Source organism: Lycorma delicatula, chromosome 4 (genome assembly GCF_047948215.1).
Source record: "Lycorma delicatula isolate Av1 chromosome 4, ASM4794821v1, whole genome shotgun sequence".
NCBI lineage: Eukaryota > Metazoa > Arthropoda > Insecta > Hemiptera > Fulgoridae > Lycorma > Lycorma delicatula.
In genome coordinates, this window is record NC_134458.1 from 114,864,678 (window position 1) to 114,885,292 (window position 20,615).

General features: G+C 29.4%; 1 protein-coding gene across 3 annotated transcripts in view; it reads right to left on the reverse strand.

Moving 5' to 3' along the window:
• The window catches only part of LOC142323772 (ubiquitin-conjugating enzyme E2-24 kDa-like), a 31,719-nt gene extending 12,830 nt beyond the window's left edge, over positions 1-18,889 (reverse strand). The window contains exons 1-3 of one of the 3 annotated variants that reach the window (XM_075363967.1): positions 18,871-18,889; positions 11,953-12,097; positions 7,333-7,383 (exon numbers count right to left, since the gene is read on the reverse strand). In XM_075363967.1, the coding sequence (XP_075220082.1) occupies positions 7,333-7,383; positions 11,953-12,092 (191 nt within the window). In that variant the 5' untranslated portion in view covers positions 12,093-12,097; positions 18,871-18,889. The other 2 variants (XM_075363966.1, XM_075363964.1) reach the window with 2 other exon arrangements.
• Between the last annotated feature and the right edge of the window lie 1,726 nt (positions 18,890-20,615).

The following is a 20,615-nucleotide window of genomic DNA, read 5'->3' on the forward strand; positions in this document are numbered from 1 at the left end:
TCAATACTAGTATACTCCAAGAAGTCATGTACAAGGATGAAGTGTACTATACTTAAACAACTAACCAGATGACCTGAAGGAGCCACGCGAGACATTCAAGAAGAAGCTACACCAACGGCTAGAGAAGAAACCCTTCTACACAGAGAGGGAGTTCCTAATCTGGAGAAGTGACTTTTGAATCCTATATATCTATTTATAGTTGCACCATTTTAATTGTATATCTGATGCCATTTCTACACTGTTTATGAAAATAAAGAACCTTGAGTGTTACAATAATTTCACTCCTCTCTTGCTATTATTCTCACCATCTGCTGCTACAGATTATTTAATCTTATAACAACTGACAATATAAGACTACTTACTCCATATAATCTTTAACAACTAAACACTTTTCTTTGACAAGTGAATTCTGATGAACAAAAATACATATATTTTTATATTTAATTCTATTAAAATTAACCAACTAGTACAGAATAATACATATATTCTAATATACTATAATATAACTACTAATGATTCCTGATCTTTACTAAAATATTTTGTAGTAACATAAATCTTACCTTAATTTTTCCATAAAAGTACTTTCACGGGATCCCGCATCTTCAGCCATGATTAAAGTAATTCTATTATTGCATAATAAAAATTTTAAGAATAAAAATAATGAAAATTTTGTACTAATTTATAAAGGTGCTTTTTAACAAGTTTTTATAAGACTATCTCTCTCAAACACTGTCTGGTGGTTTATCAAATATATTTATATATTTAATTTTATGTCATCTTTATTAATTTCTAAATTATATTAACATCAGAAATAGAATGTTTGTATTTTATTAGATGGTCTGCCATATTAGACAAATCTAATTTATTATTACTGTAATTTCTATAATGTTCAAGAAATTAGTTTTAAAGGATCTATTTCTTTTTCCTATATAAATATCATCGGGAATCATTACAATTAATTTTATAAATTCTACACAGATTGTTTATTTTATTTTTTATTTTTTGTTTTATTCAGTTTGATAAACCATTAGACAATGATTGAGGGAGAAGGTCTTATAAATAATGCAACAGACTGCAGCACTCTAATAGGCAATTTTTAATATTTTTATTTTTAAATGTTTATTATGCAATAACAGAATTATTTCATTCATGACTGAGGATGTGGAATCTGCTGAAGTACTTTAATGGAAAAATTAAGGTCAATATTCTGTTCTACGTGGTTTATTTTAATAGAATTTATAATAATTTAAGAGTACAGAGGAATAATTTGAATCTTAAAAACATTAATTTCAGTAAAAACATATATTTTTAAAGAATCAATCTAATATTTCTGGATTTGAGTTTTTTTATTATTTTAATGGAACTGCATAAATATTCAATTTAATAACTTTGTTATCTTTTACTTAAATAATAATTTTCTTAATATTTTTATACAATAAAAAAAATATTATAAACCTTACAGGCCAAATACTTTTTTAACTCAATTAAAAGACTTCTGTTTATAAATGTGTAATATGTAACTTCATTCACCATACATTTTATATGATTTTCATACTGAACTGAATTAATTTGTATTTGCATGATTTACTTTTACCTCTTTAGATTTCCCAAAAGAGAAAAACCTTAATAAAAAAAAACAATTAGCCTTATATTAAATATCTTATTTTTCTTTAGACATTTATGCAATCTGTCACTGGAGGACTACCCACATTATGTATACAGCAATGGTTGACATAATCATGCACTTGTTAGAGCAGTAGGTGTCTTGCAGTACACACTTTGATTATTTTTCATATGCAAGATCTTGTTTGTCTCTTCCCACAAGAATATTTATATTGTACATATTAAAAACAATCACTCATATTCTGCATTTTTCATTGCAACAGTACTATTCAAAGTCAGTGTCGGCTTTTGCAATTTTGGCACCCCAGGCAAGGAATGGTAAGTTTCCTACTAAAAATTTTGATGACAGGGGGTTTAAGACGTTACACTTTAAAAGATAAAACACCTCTAACACTTCTACACCAATCTTTTTTATGTTTCTATGTAAACAAGTATAATATTTTTATGAAAATGTTACATTATAGTGTTTCATTTTAAAAAAATAATTTTTCTCACTTTGAAGTCGCAAATGTTTTAAAAATTTTCTTATTTATATTATAATTTAGTTGACTTTCATTTATTGTAGCTCTCAAGTACATCTCAATTAGTTTTAATTTTGAAAAACTCCTTTCACCAGTTGTGACCATAACTGACATGGTTAAAAGTATTCTGAGCGAGATGTATATATTTGGGTGCAAATCTTCAAGCTTCCTTTTTTTATAAAATTTAATACAGCTAATGGACTAGATTTTTCAGACATTTTCAAGAAAAATATTTAATACTCATGAGGTCATCACACAAATTAATACAAACTATATCAACAATACTCATTCGTAAATTTTTCTTGTAAAACGTTGCACTTTTTTAGTAATGTCTGTATGGCAGAAGGCAGGTTTTTGATGTCATATAAGAAGCTCCAAACTTTAGAATGTTCATGAAACAAAAGAAAACATTCTTTGAAAGACATTAATAGTATATCAAGTAGAGTACTGAAAAAGGTTATCAATAGGTTAATTTCCAAATTCGTAAGTGAACTGATATTTTAACTTTTCTAATTCTTTTATAGTTTTTGAAAATTGCTTCAGATTTTAGCTCAAGAACAAGATCCTTCACAGTTATTATGGCATTCTTGAATCCTTTCTCTTTATAATTTTTTAGAAATTATAATAGTCATCAGTTAATTTCTGAACATCTTGAATACCAACTTTTTTGTTTTTGCATCGACTTAAAATTAAATTTGAAATAAATTATCATACCGTGCAACAAGTGATAATAAAAATTTTAAATCTTTCAACTGCTCAGCTAGAGTTAAGGTTTATGAGCCACTAGAGAATTAACATTTTTCTCAGATTCTGCGAGAGCTATTACATCATGCAAGTCAGTGATTTGATAATGAACACCTTAAACACTACATTTGTAGTGACATATCAGTTATTATGACATTTTTCCTACTGCAATGCAACATTTTATTGTTTATGGCAGACAGAAGTGACTCATCTGTAACATAGTACATCTACATTGTAGCTACAGAAATATTTTGATGGTTCCTTTTTTCTTACATATATACTGTAGTTCTGTTTTTAACTTCTTTGTGTACCAAATTATTGTAAACTGAAGCAGTCACATTCAGTTGTTATTAATCTTTTGCTGTGAGCATATCATATTGTGCGGATACAGTATTTTACTTTATGTATCCTATATAATTCATTCAATAGTGATTTAATTATGACTTTGGGAAAAACATTCATGATAGTTGAGAAGGCACACATTATCAGGAGGTTAGAGAATGGCAAAACTAATAACAACATCACCCAAGAATTAGGCGTAGGTCATTCGACAATACTGGTGATATGGAAGAACCGTGAAAAAAAATTAGGAAATAATTTCAAACGAATTCTGTGAAATCAAAAAAATTACAGCATAGTCAACGTAATGATGTAGACCAAGCAATGTTTAAAATGATTTAAATACCAGAAGACTAGTAGTAATATCCCTATTAGCGGTCCTACATTATAAGCTACAGCAAACAATTTTTCTGAAAATTCCAAAATGAAATTATTATTATTATTACTGTATTACAATACCCATGTAGTTGGCATATTAAAGTAGTAGACATTAAGCTACCTAAACATCAGTTATTAGATATCTGTTAGTACGACCTAAAATCAATCATTGGTTCCTTGGAGGTCACTATAAACAATATGCGCAAGTAAAATCTGCCAATGCTTGACTGAAGCAGCAAAAAGAGAAAACAGGCTTCCTAAGATTACAAATAAATTAATAGAAATTACTGAACTTTTTGCTATATCACACAATATGACATAAATTACGACATCCAAATAATAGCAAAAACATTGTTAGCGAATTCTTATCTATAATTATTTTTTTTACACAGTTTTTTCCCCATCATGTTGGCTCTGTTGTCATAACCTTGACCTCAGCAATTTGCTAATTCTACCTTATATTCTAACATATCTAATACATATTGCACTAACCTCTCTCCAGTACAATCTGTTACAGGCTTAAAACCTAAAGAACTTTCACAAACTTCTACTTTATTCTCAAATAAATTAGCATATCTTATTGTTGAAGATAATTGTTCTGTATGGCTGATATCTGGAGTAAAATCAGGAACAACTGTTAAATAATTAGCTTTCTGAAAACTTAAAATAATTTCAGAATCAACCACCTCTTTAGCCATTAATTCAATAAATTTGTTAATTACATTTTTTCTACAGTAATGATCTTTAATTTCTTATGATCATTTTATTTTTTAATCTTTTTTTCTGCTTCAGACCACTGAACATACAATTTCTTATGATTTGCACTGTTTTCATGCACAAATACAGCGACACTTACTCCATGAAGAATCAAGATCCGTTTTAAAAATAGAGCAACAAAAACAAAATACTTTATCTGCATTTTCTGAATAAACTAACCATCGGGTGCAAAATTAGTTCATTATTTGGCAATTTACGAGTAAAGCAAGTGTCAGAAAAATGCTGACTTGTCATCGCATGGATACAGTTTAGGTCTGTTGAATTTAATGTGTTTTGAAGAGCTGGATCTGTTAATCAATTAAAGAATCATCTAATTTTTTGGTAATAATTGATTTCAGATTCTTCTTGTTTTGCTAGGTTTCTGTTTTCCTAAGATGTACTTAAGACCTTAGCGGTATTCCTGAACTGTTAGCAGTTTGAAAATCATCAGCTCTTGAAGAAGTAATTAGTTGACATTAGAAGTAATGTCATGTTTTCAGAATCTCTGACATTTTCTAAGCTATTAGAAAATAGTTTTGTTTTGTGAATTGCTGACCACTTCTGAGCTTTCAGTATTTTGAGAATCAATGATGCTCAGTTGAGTGGAGGATGGAGCATCTATATCTATTTTTTTATTATCAATTTTTATGTATTCTTCAAGACTGATCAAATTTATTTTTTCTTGAAAAAGCTGATGTTGAACTTTCCTTTTTCTATTTTCTGCTTTTGATAGTTTTTTGGTATTTTTTAGTTATTTGACTAAGTTTAATCTATAATGCAAAGGTAAAAATAATAGTAATAAAACTAAAGTTTTATTTATTTATTAAAATAATAACTTGTACACAAAATGAGCCTTTTTTCCATGCTTGTTGAGAGCATGGATTGTTAAGTGTTTTGAATGTTTAGGTTGCATCAGAGTGAAAAGAATTTTCATCAAGCTAAATAAAAATAAGTAAAAAAGGACCATTAAGAAAACACAGTGCACTCATTAAGAAAAACACAATGTGTAGCAGCAATCAAAAAGCTTTTTTTAGATTTGGATTATTTGTTATAGATTTCATGTTTCATCATTATATCCTTGCTAAAAAAAAAACTGTGTCAGTTTCCTTTTTGTTGCATAAACTACATTTTTGTTTTCGAAAAAACTACATTAATAAATAAATGATTTTATGCAAAAAGAAAGAAAATATTTATTTGCTACTAACACTTATGAAAGTAACATGAATATGTGGCATCATCAAAATATGTACTATTTAACATTTTAGCAAGTATACTTCAAATTTAAGTAAGCATTTTGAACTGCACTTGAAAAAAGGAAATCATATTTTCTTATAAAAGGAAATCATGATTCTTCTAATTGATTATCAGTAATTTTTGCGGCAATCATAAACATAAGATTGTATTATCTCTATTTTATGTTAAAATTTTTTTAACCTTTTAACTAATTGGAAAGATTGCAAACAAACACAATAAAAATATTTTAGATTTTATTCTAAAGTAAACAATTTTCAGTTACATCAAAGAAATAAATGGTAACATTTATGAATAACTGTAAATATAAATAACTTCTTCACAAAAAAAACCCACAATATTTAATAAACTTGTACTATACTCGTTAAGAACAATTCCATTAAAACATTTAAGTTACAAAAGCATCGCACTCATCCACGTGTGCTAATAAAATAACAAATGCAATAAATAGACCTAATAGTTGTCGTGCTCACATTTGTTTACAAATCTCAACGTGCAATTCCGCAGCCCAGAAAAACTACAAATAGTAAATAGCTCATCTACAGTTTAAGAAACCAATAGTCTGTGGGTTTCATGTCCCATCTGTTGTGAAAAGAGCTTAGGTGCTCATTTGCTATATAAAAAACACAAGTAATGTAAATTTAGTAGCCTGTGTACGGTGAGTAAAAAAAAACGTTTCAAGAGGTGTCAAAGATGTCCCCAAGACATCACACCCCTGGGCGACCACCCCTGTCACCCTACCCTCAAGCCAACACTGATCAAAGTAAACATCATTATATAGTCAAACATCAGAGTATAATTATTTTGTATTTTATTATGTAGGCTCTATATGGTAGACAGAATTTTTGTTTATTAGTAATTAATGATTAAAAATAAATTAGTTTTCATTTGTTGGTAACAGCATAAACAACATTGTACTAAAACCTTTTATCAGTTTTTTGTTTTACATAAAAGACATCACCAAGATTTTACCAGTTTATTTAATAATTTGGATCTATAGGCTCGAGTTGCTGATTAATCTAAATAGAAATATATTTATAATCCATTGGAGTACTTTATATTCAGAATACTTAAACTGTTGAAAAATCCACTATATAGAATCTATAGTATTATAAAAATTGATTCATAAAAAAATGTTTACCATAAACTTACATGGGTCCCACACTCAATGAAATTAACTTACCAGATTCAGAGGAGTTGCAAAAGACTATGTTCACAGAGAAGACCTCTGTTTAATTAGACACAAAATCAAACAAGGACATAAAATTAGTTTAACAAGAGAAGATAGTTAATAAATAGTTGAATAATTATGGAGGTTATTGATTTTCCATGAATTCCATAAGAAATAGGAGTTAAAAAATAAATTACATGGATACAAATTATATAATAAGTATTTTACAATTCGAACGATATAACTGTTTTCCAGATCTCATGTAAACCATGTTAACTACTTTTCCAACTACTTTTTAAAAGGAATAATATAAAAAGTTATTTTTATAAACAAAACTTATGTTTATTAAATTATACCAAAACATGGATGTATAGATAGATATAAAACTGGCTTTATAAATCCTTCTCTACGTAAGAAGAAACCAATATCGTTCTTACTGCAGAATCTTTAAAATTGTAAATAAACCGGAAGTATGTGAAACTTTTATTTCTACTTGCATTCACAATAAATGGAAAGAATAAGAAGACAAATAGATTATTTTTAGCTTACCTGCAATTCGGAGGAGGATCCAAAGTAATTTCGGCCAGTTCTTTCTGTATTCTAACAAAAAAGAAAATTTTTAATATATACAAATTAAACACAAAAATTGTAATACTTAAGTCTTAATTATAGTAAAATCAACTGAAATAATAAATCAATTTGGAAAAAATAAACACTAAGACTGACTTTTTTTTAAGTCTGTACATAATTAAAAAACAAACTAGCCACAAATACAACTAACCATCAATTAGCACAATTTCAAATTGAAAGACTAATAGTTACACTTTTTTTGCATAATTTTTAATCCGATTTTTAAAAATTTATTTTATTAAACAGGTATTAGCATAATTTTTGTTTAAAATAAGGGTGGGCTAACAAAAACTGCTGTAAATATGAAAAAAAAGCTGTTTGCCAGAAAAAAAGATAGGAAACCTGTATTGTTAATAAAATATGAAAAAAGAAATTAAGAGAATAACACAGAAAGTACTACCCAAATATGTAACCCATATTGGAAGAAGGATCATGGAAAGATAAACAATTTTCTTGAAAATAAAAATAGTTTTGATACCAGAATGACATCAGTTCACATAATGCTATATTACAACAATCTAATACGCAATGACAAACAAAAATTGTACTCTCATCTATGTAAATTATATAATTTTTAGTTTAAAAACAATCTTCACTTAAGTTATTTGGAAGAAGCCACGATGGGATCACCCAAGATATTTCATCAAAAAATAAAGAGAATCATTAAAAATTTAGGTTAAATGTAACCTACTTTTAACATATATGAAAAAAAGTCAATTGAGAATCTCTTCTCTTTACAAAGTTTGTTGTGCATTGACTTGACAGTACAACCTCCACTTGCCAATGAGACAATGACATTATTCTACTCCGGTAGTGATAAACGAGAAGCAGGTGTTGGGTTCATATGGACACCCTAGCGGCTAAAAGCGTAATCACCTTCCCGCCAATATCAAGTCAGCTAGCAGTCCTCAGCAATGATGGCACCATCAGGACCCACATCCTGTTAGTTACGTCCCAGCTGAAACAAGCTTCAATTCAGCCAGGGATGAATTCTAAACCCAGTTCCACAGCATATGCCAGATTCAATCCGAACAACTGAGATAATCATCCTGGCCAGCAATTTCAATGCCCACATCAATGTGAATAGGCTTGAATGGAAGTTAACAACTTTGGGCATGGAGTCATCAACGACAACGGCCTGCACTTACTGTCCTTCGCAGCATCAAATCATCTGGTTGTGGGAAACAGCATCTTTCAACATCCGCTCAAGCATCAGAACACTTAGCGAAATCCATCTGGTATTGACTCTGCAGTATTGGATTATGTTCTGAATCAGTTCCTAACTCCAGTCATCACTCTCCAGGATGTGCGTGCCATGTGAGGACCAGACTGTGGATCTGATTATTACCTTGTTCAGGCCAAAATACATCTGCACAACACTGTCGCGCAATGCACAGATCACCACCAAAAACCAGACTGAACTGGTCACACCTACTGGATCCCATACACAAGCAGGAATTCCAGATTGCACTTTCTAATCAATTTGAACAACTGGCAACAACAGATAATGTCGATGATGAGAAAAACCAGATACCTAAAGCCATCATGAATTGTGCCAAACCATTGTGCCCTGCCATCCACCATAGAACGCAGCCATAGATTTCAGGTGCCTGGACATGGTGGAAAACAAGAAACAAGCAAAACTGACAGATTATGAATACTATCGGCAATTAAAAAAAGATGTCCAACGAAAAATGAAAGAAGTAGGGCAGCATATTGGAATGAGATAGCAGCTGACCTTGAAGAAGCTGCATCCAAGCACAAATACCACACCCCTGTACTGCACTCAGAAAGTTACGCAGGAAGACAAAATCGACCAACGACAAAATCCGAAATATGGATGGATCCTTTGTGTGATCACCAATAGCTACAGTGCTGGAAGTTTTTCCAGGAAATTTACGACTACAATCCTTCACAAGGATCTCCAGCAGCCCCACCACAAATTGATGCACCAGAAATGCCATTAAACCATGATCAACCAACAATTGGAAGTTAAAGCAGCAATAAGGTCGTCGAGGCAAAGCACTTACAATGGATGAGGTCACAGCAGAGGTGATCAAAGCTGGAGGAAACATTCTGCTTCACCAACTCCACATACTATTTAAGTTGATCCGGCTTACAGAGTATGTACCTTCCACCTGGAAGAGAGCAATCATTTCACGAATCCATAAAAAGGGGGACAGTCAAGACTGCAAAAACTACCGCGGCATCAGCCTCCTTTCAATCTTTGGCAAAGTGTTCATGAAAGTCATTCAACTACAACAGCAGAAACACTGTAAACAGATGAGCCATGAAGAAGAAGTTGGATTTCAGCCACATCATGGCTGCTGTGATCAATCTTCGTCCTCTACCAGCTGATGGAAGAAAGAATCAAGTGCGGAATACGACAAATTATCCAATGCATTTTCCATTCAAACAGAAGTTCACCAGGGAGATGTAGTCTCACCACTGCTGTTGTCCAACATTGTTATTGACACTATAATGAGGAAAGCATTTGCAGGAAAATGTGGAGTACAATATGATAAGGATCACTACCTAACCGACCTGATGTTTGCAGACTATGGCGCCACCATATTTGCTAACAGTGACATCAAGGCCACAAATACTTTGTATGATACTAGTATAGCAGAGTCCTTCGGACCAAGGATCAATTTTAACAAAATGAAGATGCTAACAACTGACAGCTCACAATCCATTGTTTACCTCAAAGCAGCTCAGATCGAACAAGTCCAAGAATTCAAATATCTCTGATCACTGGTCCTATAAAGAGTGGCGTCTACAGCTGAAATCCATGCCAGGATTGGGCAGGCAGCTAAAGCTTTCGCCTCATACTAAAATGGTGCCTACGGAAGTAGGTAAACATTACCATCCAGACAAAAATTCCACCTCTTCCGCACACTTATCACAATTCCCATCTATGAATCAGAAACTTGGACCCTCCTCCTAACAGATTTGAACCAGCTAGAACCTTTAGAATGAGGTGCCTGAGCCAGATCATACAGGTCTCACTTTATGACCATATCCAAAATGAAGTCATCAAATCCAGATGGAGGCAGCAACCAACAATTGATGAGCAGATCCAAACGCACAGGCTTAGATGGTTTGGTCATGTGTGCTACATGCGCCCAGATTACTTGCTGCACAGACTCCTCTGTAGGCAACATCCTACTTAATGGAAGTTTCAAAGATCTGCACCAAAGAAAAGTTGCAGATAACCTGAGGAATCAGCAAATTGATCTCAACCAGGCCAGGATCATGTAAAGCATGGTAAAGCATTGTGAGCAAAGTTCGGAATCCCGTGCCACAGCAGCATATTAGTTGCACGGCCAGCCGCCCCCTCCAGTTGCCAGCTAGGGATCAAATTAGAAGAAGAATGTCACTAAAATATTTATATCCTCTTTCTAGTTTCAACAAAATGACTTCTAGGAACTAAAATGTAAAAAAGTGAACTGTTTACAAATAAAATTTGTCAATTTATAACTTCAATGAAAAAGAAAAGATCCTACGTTGAAAAATATTCATAATAAAGCTATTTGCATTAATGTTTAGAAAGGAATAATTTTAAAATGATAATGCCTTATAGAAGTCTACAAATTTGTCTATGTTAGGATGTGCATGAACATGCAAGTGGACAAGAAAATCTATGTTTAAACCCAGAAAAACATATCATTAAATCATAAGCAGACTAACAATAGATTTAAGATATTCTACCAATAAACAAACATGGTTTTTTACTGATCCTAAAGTAAACTTGTTTTTATCATTGCTCAATTTTACATTAAAAATTTGTAATTTATGAAGTTTTAATTCAGTAATTTACAATTATTCGTACTTCAAATGCCTTATAGAAGTCTACAAATTTGTCTATGTTAGGATGTGCATGAACATGCAAGTGGACAAGAAAATCTATGTTTAAACCCAGAAAAACATATCATTAAATCATAAGCAGACTAACAATAGATTTAAGATATTCTACCAATAAACAAACATGGTTTTTTACTGATCCTAAAGTAAACTTGTTTTTATCATTGCTCAATTTTACATTAAAAATTTGTAATTTATGAAGTTTTAATTCAGTAATTTACAATTATTCGTACTTCAAATGCCTTATAGAAGTCTACAAATTTGTCTATGTTAGGATGTGCATGAACATGCAAGTGGACAAGAAAATCTATGTTTAAACCCAGAAAAACATATCATTAAATCATAAGCAGACTAACAATAGATTTAAGATATTCTACCAATAAACAAACATGGTTTTTTACTGATCCTAAAGTAAACTTGTTTTTATCATTGCTCAATTTTACATTAAAAATTTGTAATTTATGAAGTTTTAATTCAGTAATTTACAATTATTCGTACTTCACATTCTTTTGTATTTCAATGTTACTCCTTTGTAGATTCCAAGTGTGGCTGTAATTAAAAATGCAGTCTAGTCAAAAAATTTGCCTAGTACCCACATTGTCTTGCTAATAAGAAAATCAAACAATTTGTACAAATTTATGATGAACGAAACTGAATAAAAAGATAGTAACCAACCTTTTAGCGGAAGTACTCAAAGCTTTAGACATTTTTGGATTTGGCTTAACTTCTTTATTATCAGTCTTTGCAGTTTCTGGGAGAGATGCAGCACCACGCCCACGTCCAGCTCCACTGGAACCGGCACCGGCCCCTGACATCAGTCCTACAAACAGAATAAAATAGTCAATAATACAGTAAAAATCACAATACACAAATTAAGACAGCAAAAAGCATAGTAATTAATGAAATGCAGTCCATTGACCTGTAATTAATTCCAAAACCTAAAATTTGAAAATTAATTTTTTTTTTTAAAAAGCAAAATTCAAATTGTAAAAACTATTAAAAGTCAGTTGTTACTATTATAATATAAATATAATAAATACAACTTTCAGTACCAATATTAATCCTTCAACTAGCTCATTTTTTTTTTTCAAAAACTGTACAATCTGGTGGTAGTAATTTTTGCTAAAAATGTGTTTTTCATACCTATCTAATTTTTAAACTGTTATTGCCAGAATTAAAACAAACTTATCTCTAATATTTTAACACATAACAAAAATTAAGCTTAAATAAAAAGTTTCAACTAAACAATTTTATCTAACCTCAACTAGCCAAATTACAACAGTACAACATTTACATCACTCACACAAAATGAAATACCAAAGATTCAATAATATTAAATTAATTATTTTTATCAATAAAGAAATAAATTTTAACAAAAATAGTGAAAAATCAAAAATGATAAACCTATTCAACAACTAAACCTTTTAATGTTTAAATCATTTGCTTCACAATAAAATCAGATATATATTGAATAGTAACATTTAAGAATTTATTACCACACATTTAATATAGAGAAATGCTTATTCAGCTAAAAATAAACAGTAATAAATAATATTTCAATCAATGACAAACATCTCAGGTACACTGAACAACCATGTCATATCATTGACATTAAAACATGACAAAGGTCAGCCTCAAACAGAAAAAATGTTCACTATCTTAATTCAGTTCTCTATGTGCAGTTATTAAAAAATAAATAAAAGTTCAGTCAAGGAGAATTAAAATTCTGAAGAAACATCAGAGTGAATAAAATGATAGATATAACAATGAACTATAAACAAAATGATGTTATTACGTACATTAAAAGATAAAGTTATAAAAGTGTTTACCAATGAGGAAATAAGAATCTAAGAAGTAAAATAAAAATACTATGGTTCAAACACATCTGTTGACTGACTGACTGAAAACAATGTTCACATGAAGTCTTAATGCTGCAGCTCCTGATTCAAAATACTGATCCAGAAAAAGTATAAACTAGAACAAGAATTTCTGCTTTTATATTATACTAGCAACCCCATTGCAGCTTCACCTGAGCTAAATGGTCACCTGCATTTCCCATCATGATCAGGGAATAATTTGCTGGTCATGGTTGCATCACACGCCCTTCCTGTCTAGCCACAGGGCTCTGTCCCTTGGACCCTGCTTTGTTCATTAATTTTTTTTTAAATTTTATTTTATGTTGTTCTTTAGTCAAGTAACCAAAGGCAGTTGCAACCAATCGCATCAGAAACTATTAAAAAAAAAAAGGTAGATTCAACTTGTGCTATTTTAGGTTTATCGCCTGCTTGTAAATGATATAATAGCCTTGAAAAGAAAAATTGAAAAAATTCTCCACAGTCAGAAAAAATTTTAAAGTTTTATTTGAAAAGGAAATTCAGATTTCTCATCCAGATAACAATCCTCAAAATTTACAAACCGCATATGATCTAACAGAAAAGCTAAATTACATATTTCCAACGAAGAGAATAAAATTAGAATTATCAGTTTATTTCCAAATTCTTGGAACCAGGCAAAAGTTAACAATGAATAAGTGTCAGAATGTAGGGTTAAATTAACAAAAAAAAAAAACTAGTAAAATAACAGAGAATTTTACCTGAATTACAAAAAAGGAGAGCATCAAATCTAATAAGTGAAGGTACAATAAAAGTTATAAGTTTTTATGAAAATAGATAAAGAAAACAAGTCATCTGATGCCTGGGAAAAAGGACTGCGTTTCATTTAAGAAAAATGGTACTAAGATTCAAAGACAAAAACTGTTAGTGCTCTGAAATTTAAATAAATTATTTTCTGAGTTTAAAAGAAGAACCCTGACATTAAAAATTGGGGTACTTTTCAAGAAGATGCCCGCAGCCGATCTGTAGTTAGTCAGTTAGTCTCTATAGTTAGTTAGTTGTTAGATGGCACCACTGAAAACAAAACTTTACATTTGCTATAATTATATTATACACATATTTATTGTTATTTATATAAATTTATTAAAGTGCACCTTCAATCTACACAGGTGTTACATTCTCAAAAGATTTTCATGTATAATGACATCATGTAAATTGAGACTCACATTTAATGGAGAAATACAGGTGTTAGGTTCTTGTTAAATTATAGAATAAATGATATATGCAAATTACTGTACTCAAAAAATACTTTATTTTACTATTTTATTATTACAGTATCATTGTATTATTTTAATGATACAACAGCGCAATGCATTTAAAAAGAAAAAATATGTACTATTTATTTATTTTCTCTTTTCAGTGGCACCATCTAACAACTATTCAAACTAAATAACTACAGTGACTGACTTACCAATTACAGATTGGCTGTGGGCATCTTCTTGAAAGGTATCAAAATTGGGAGATAGAAATTCTGAGAGTTAAAACCAAAATTGGTGTGTTGTTGCAGGGGCATTTAGTACTTACAATGTGTCTGTTTATATCACCAGAATGTAAAGTTGATGATTGATGGTGCCAATCTTAAAGTTGATTATATGGGAAAACATCAAGAAGGTCCAGGCAAACAGGCCTTGGTTGACATGTTTTAAGAGCCTGAAGAAGACTCAATGCCAAACAATATAGAATACCAACAATGGGTGACAACAAAACAGAACTGAACAATGGCAATTGTAAAATCACGAGAATTCTTTGAAATATTGATTGTTAAACTTGAAAATCTAAAGGTTCTAAAATCACAAGGAAAATCTTTTAAAAGGAAAAAAACAAATCTTGTCAAATGATGAATGCATTGTTCTGGCTGTCTTTTCAGAAAATTATTCCTTTGTTATACAAGATGAAGCACAAGGGACCAATAGGTAAACAAGCAGACTACAGTTCATCCATTTGTGTTTTATTATAAAGATCAAGAGAAAATACCTCGGTTTTTGTATCATAAGTCATCATTTAGAACATAATACCACAACAGTCCATGCATTTAAACTTCAATTAACAAATTACATTAAAGAACACAATGGGGCTGCAAGCCAATATAAAAATAAAAATAATTTTATAAATATGTGCCGTCACAAAGGAGATTTTGGACTTGACATGGAATGAAATTTTTTTGCATCATATCATGGGAAAAATGCCTGTAACAGCATTTTTACACCATTTTAATGCAAATTAGCCAGTTGCACCATCTGACATCATTTACAATTCAATGTAAATAAATAACCACAAAATATAGGAAAAGAGAAAGAGTTTTACAAAAACCATACATTTTTGAGAAGAATAGTCCTCTCAAAAGTACGAGATACAATCAGTCACAAAATAGATAAAAAGGAAATTTTGTTTTACTGTACACTAAAAAAAAATAAATAGGCCATAATTTAGAAATTCCAAAAACTTAAACTGTACCAAAAAACTAAAAAATATGACCAAATGTCTTTTAAAAAATCAAGACCAGTTTTACAGTTCTAATAGGATGACTTTTAGATAAAAAATGTCCAACTCCAACACCATTTCTTAATTTAATAGTTGTATAATGCACAGACACATAACACTACAAGTAAAATTATGAAATATTTTAAAATGGATATAACACAATCAAAGGAGTAAATACAATTAATTTAAATATATATATATATATATATATATATATATATATATATATATATATATATATATATATATATATATATATATATATATATATATATATATATACAAATGTGTGCATGTTTGGAAGCTTTAGTAAAAATGTAATTGTTGAGCTTTTTCCCCAAATAAACATAATACATTAAAAAATATTAAAGAACACAATCAAATTAAGCTTTTACATACAGAAAATGTACTGTTTAAAACTTCATAAACTGCTAGATAATTTCTTAACTAATGCCAATAAATAAATAATTTTAAAATTAACCAATATAATCTAATAGGCTCAGTTGCTAAAACATTGTTGATACTACATGTAAATATACAAGCATTTATCAAGCAACTTTATAAGCTTATAGAATTACCGATACACTGCCTAATGTGAACATACTCTACAAATCAACAGCTTATGCAATTACGAATTTATTAACAAATTTAATAACAATACAAAAAAAAAATTAATAATTCGGAAATACAAAACACATTATGTTAAAAATAAAGAATTAGACATAACCTCGGTTTTTATTTTTTATTACTATCTAATTACGTCTAATGAAAACCGTTTTTGAAGAAACTGCTTAACAATAGAACAAATTTCGACTTCCTCGGCAAAAAAATACTAATTTGATCTAAACATGATGAAAATACTTCGGCTAAATATTTTACAAAGCTGAATAAAGGACCACACCTTTGCCCAGACTAGCGTTCAAAACAATAGACTTCGAATTTTGAAACATTTTTAATAAACCAATATCTTAAAATCTACAAACAGTGATAGTTACTCATAATAAATTTTTCTGTATATATTACCTTATTAATATTAAATTTAAAAAAGAAGAATACTGAGAGATCTTCACTTCAAACAATGGAAATCATTTCCAAAAGACGTCTAAAGCAAAACCGGGCCGGCGGCCATTTAATTTCAGCAGGGTTTACTTAATACAAAATTTTTAAATCTTTTCAGTCACCAACATGAAAAATATAATGTATTTTCCAGAAAACTTTACTATTCTATAATAAACCGTAAGCCTTCTAATAGATTCAGTTAATCGGCGAAAAGTTTTGAATACACCACCCACGGTACCGTAAAAGCGAGTGAACAAAATGGAAGAATGAACACTAGCAAGACCAGCCAAAGACAAACGTGCTGTGAAAAATTAAAGAAACACAAAGAAAATATACATACTACTGTCAACTAGATGTAATTTAAACGTTAACGAGACATAAAACTATTCGTATTTGAATTACACGGATTTTAGCATTAAATATAAAATTTTCGGTTATGTGAGAATTTAGAATAAAAATTTATAACGCTTCATTACGAATTCGTTTTGATTTGATCACATTTGTACTAAACATTTACTGGTTGGTGCTACAATTGAATTCGTAGTTGGCTGCATTGCATCTTTTTAAATAGATATATTAATATTTTTTTATTCTGTGAAAACCGGTTCTTTTGATTAATCGTAAATTTTTTTTATATTTCAACGTGAAATATTAAAAGCTACTTTATTTTTGCCATTATTAATTTTACTCAAAAAACCAGGTTGTAGTAGAGCTTGACGATATATGATATTTGAAAAACCACGTGATTTGAAAGTCAGCCGTTAATAATATTTAGTACTTCAAGTAATTAACGAACTTAATTAAGTACTTAAGGAACCTATTAGTTTTCAAGTACCCAACTATTTCTGCCAAATTTTATCTATCTACTTGTTTAATACCTTAGTAACGAATGTATAAGTGATTACATATGCACTAACAATAAAATTATTTAATTTCTGGTTGTTTATGAAGGGTTAGGTGCTGGCTTTATGTGGTAATCACCTTAGCTCCCAGTGCTTTTTTTGTGCAGTTAGCAGATAAACTCCACACAGCCTGTAAACAGAACTGCCCCATCAAATCTCTCGCATACCAATTGCACAGTTTCTCAATCCAAGTCCATCATTCCTTAATATGGCTCTAATGGATGTGTAGCATAACCCACAGAAAAGCCACCAGGGAGAAAGGATCAAGGTTAAAAATAAAGAACTAGATTGAATAAATGGTCAATAACTTGCAAGGGCAATGAAACAATATCCAGCTTAGTATCTCAGGCAGTGACCACACATTGTGCTCATGATGCCTCTGGTCAACAGGGTGTCTTTATTTAGCGATGATTTTAATAATCATAATTTTGCATAATCCATATTTTAAATATATAGTATAATCAATTTTTCCCTCCACCTGAGATTTTCTTTATGAAAACACTCAGACATGACATTGTGTAACATATGGCATATCACACTGAGATAATAGATTTTATTTATTCTACCTATAAATGTGTTAATAGTGGCATTCAAACAAAAAAATATAAAAAAGACTTTTAATCATTATCATCTTTTCCAATTGTTATTGGAATGGCTGCAGTTCAGTTAACAAGTGAATGATGGATATATTACCTACCATTTGTTTTCAAAAATTTCTACATGTTTTTTCAAGTCTTTTTCACATCTCTTTCATGGTCTCCCAATTGCATATAAATAAAAAATATCTTTTGTAGCTCTTCCAATCAGCATTCTCTTCTGTTCCGTGACTATTTTAAGAATATCCTGTTCAATTCTCTCCTACAGTGGTCTATATCCTAGGTTTTTCTCTTATTGCAGCATAAGTGAAACTTTCCTAATCATTTCCATTGCTTATACCTTAATTTCTTTTCTTCATGATATACAAAGGCTGAACTGTACACTAATAACTATTGAAACTTAGTCTCTTAACATTTCAAAGTATTTCTTATTTTCCATATTACAATTCTAATATTTTTGTAAAATCCTACTACCATCTGCAATTTATTACTAATATCCTATTTTATTTTCCCATTCTCAAACACTTCGTAACATAAACGTCCAGTAATTTTAATATACCAGCATTAGGTGCTGAGGAATAAAATAATTTTGATTTAATATTTTCAGGTAATATATATATATTGTATTTTTTATTATTACAAAGTAAATGAAATGAAACTAACCTTATTTTTCTTTTCTTTATTCCAATAGCACTTTCGCAGGATCCTGCATCATCAGTTGTATATAAATCATATAAAATTACACATCAAAACAATTTTTTTTTTTTAGAAAAAAATTAAAATTACTATCATATATAGATAATATGAAATCAATTAAATAAAATTAATTATATTTAAATATGACGTCAATTAAGAATTAAAATTAAATTTAAAAATAAAATAATTAGAAGATTTATACCATGTAACCTTGCCAGCCAATGTTACATTACTGAGTGGATTTGAAATTATTTATATACATTCTCATATCTATTTTTATCTAAAAATGTGTTGCCATCTGTTGCTGCTTTTATAATAGTGTCATCTTCATATTCTGTCTAAAAGTTGATCAAGTTGGAAATTAGTTTGTACTTATATCTCTCCAAAATTTTACTATTATTTAAATTAAATTTCTTGATTTCCATCATTTCTAAATTTGTCTGAATATCAGATACAGAATGTTTGTCATTAATAATATGGTCAGCAACATTAGATAAACCCAATTTACCATTTTTATAATTTCTAATGTGTTCTAAAACTTTAGTTTTAGAAGACCTATTAGTTTTACCTATATATATACTTGTGTATATATATGTGTGGTTACAATCAGTGAATTTTATTTTATAAATTTCTCATGATTAAGTCAGTGTGATTGTTATTTTTTAAATATTTTATTATATGATAATATTAAAAATAGTTATATTTTCAACTACATTATCGGTGTATAAATGTTTTAAATATACATCGTTAATTTTTTGTGTATCATTTACAGGTATAAGAGTTGTATTATTCATTTTTGAAATTTGTTTTTTGTATATATTTTCAATTAAAAAATATTATAACTGTTATGTTTAGCAGTTTGTTTTATAATATCTATTTCTTTGTTTCATTTACTTTTATTATATTGTAATAAATTGCTCTATTAATCGTGTGTGTATATGTACTAATTTTGTGTGATCACGGACGATTTGAATTTCTATGTACTGTGGTTTTATTGTTTGTGGATTTTCAATATACTGACATTATAAATTGATTATTTTTGTTAATTTTGATACTAACATCTACAAAATTTATTTCTCTATTTATGTAAATTTCAAACTAATATAATATGAATTAATTTTATTCAAAATTATTAAATGTTCATTGTGTATAATGAGATTATAAACTACAAAACATCATCAACATACCTAATCCATAATAGGATATCGTGTATGAATAATACCATAAATAATTTTATCTTAAAAATCCTGTAAATAAGTCTCTGACATGGTAGCTGATAATTGTTGCTGCTGCTAATAAAAGCAGCACATTTTTAGATAAAAATAGACATAATCGGAATGAATATAAATAATTTCAAATCTACACAGTAATGTAACATTGGCTGGCCAGGTTACACAGTATAAATTTTCTAATTATTTAATTTAATTGACGTCATGTTTTTTAAATATGATAGTAATTTTAATATTTTAATTTTTTATTAAAAAAAAAATTGTTATGTTTTGATATGGAATTTTATATAATTTATATAAAACTGATGATGTGGGATCCCTTCAAAGTGCTACTGGAATAAAGAAAAGTGTCATTTCATTTACTTTGCAATTCTGTACTTGGGTTGTTTGGTTTTGATTATAAAAAATACAGTATACTACAAAGGAATACGGGTCTTATAAGTATTAACATATATATATTTATTAAGCATAATAAAATTTTCA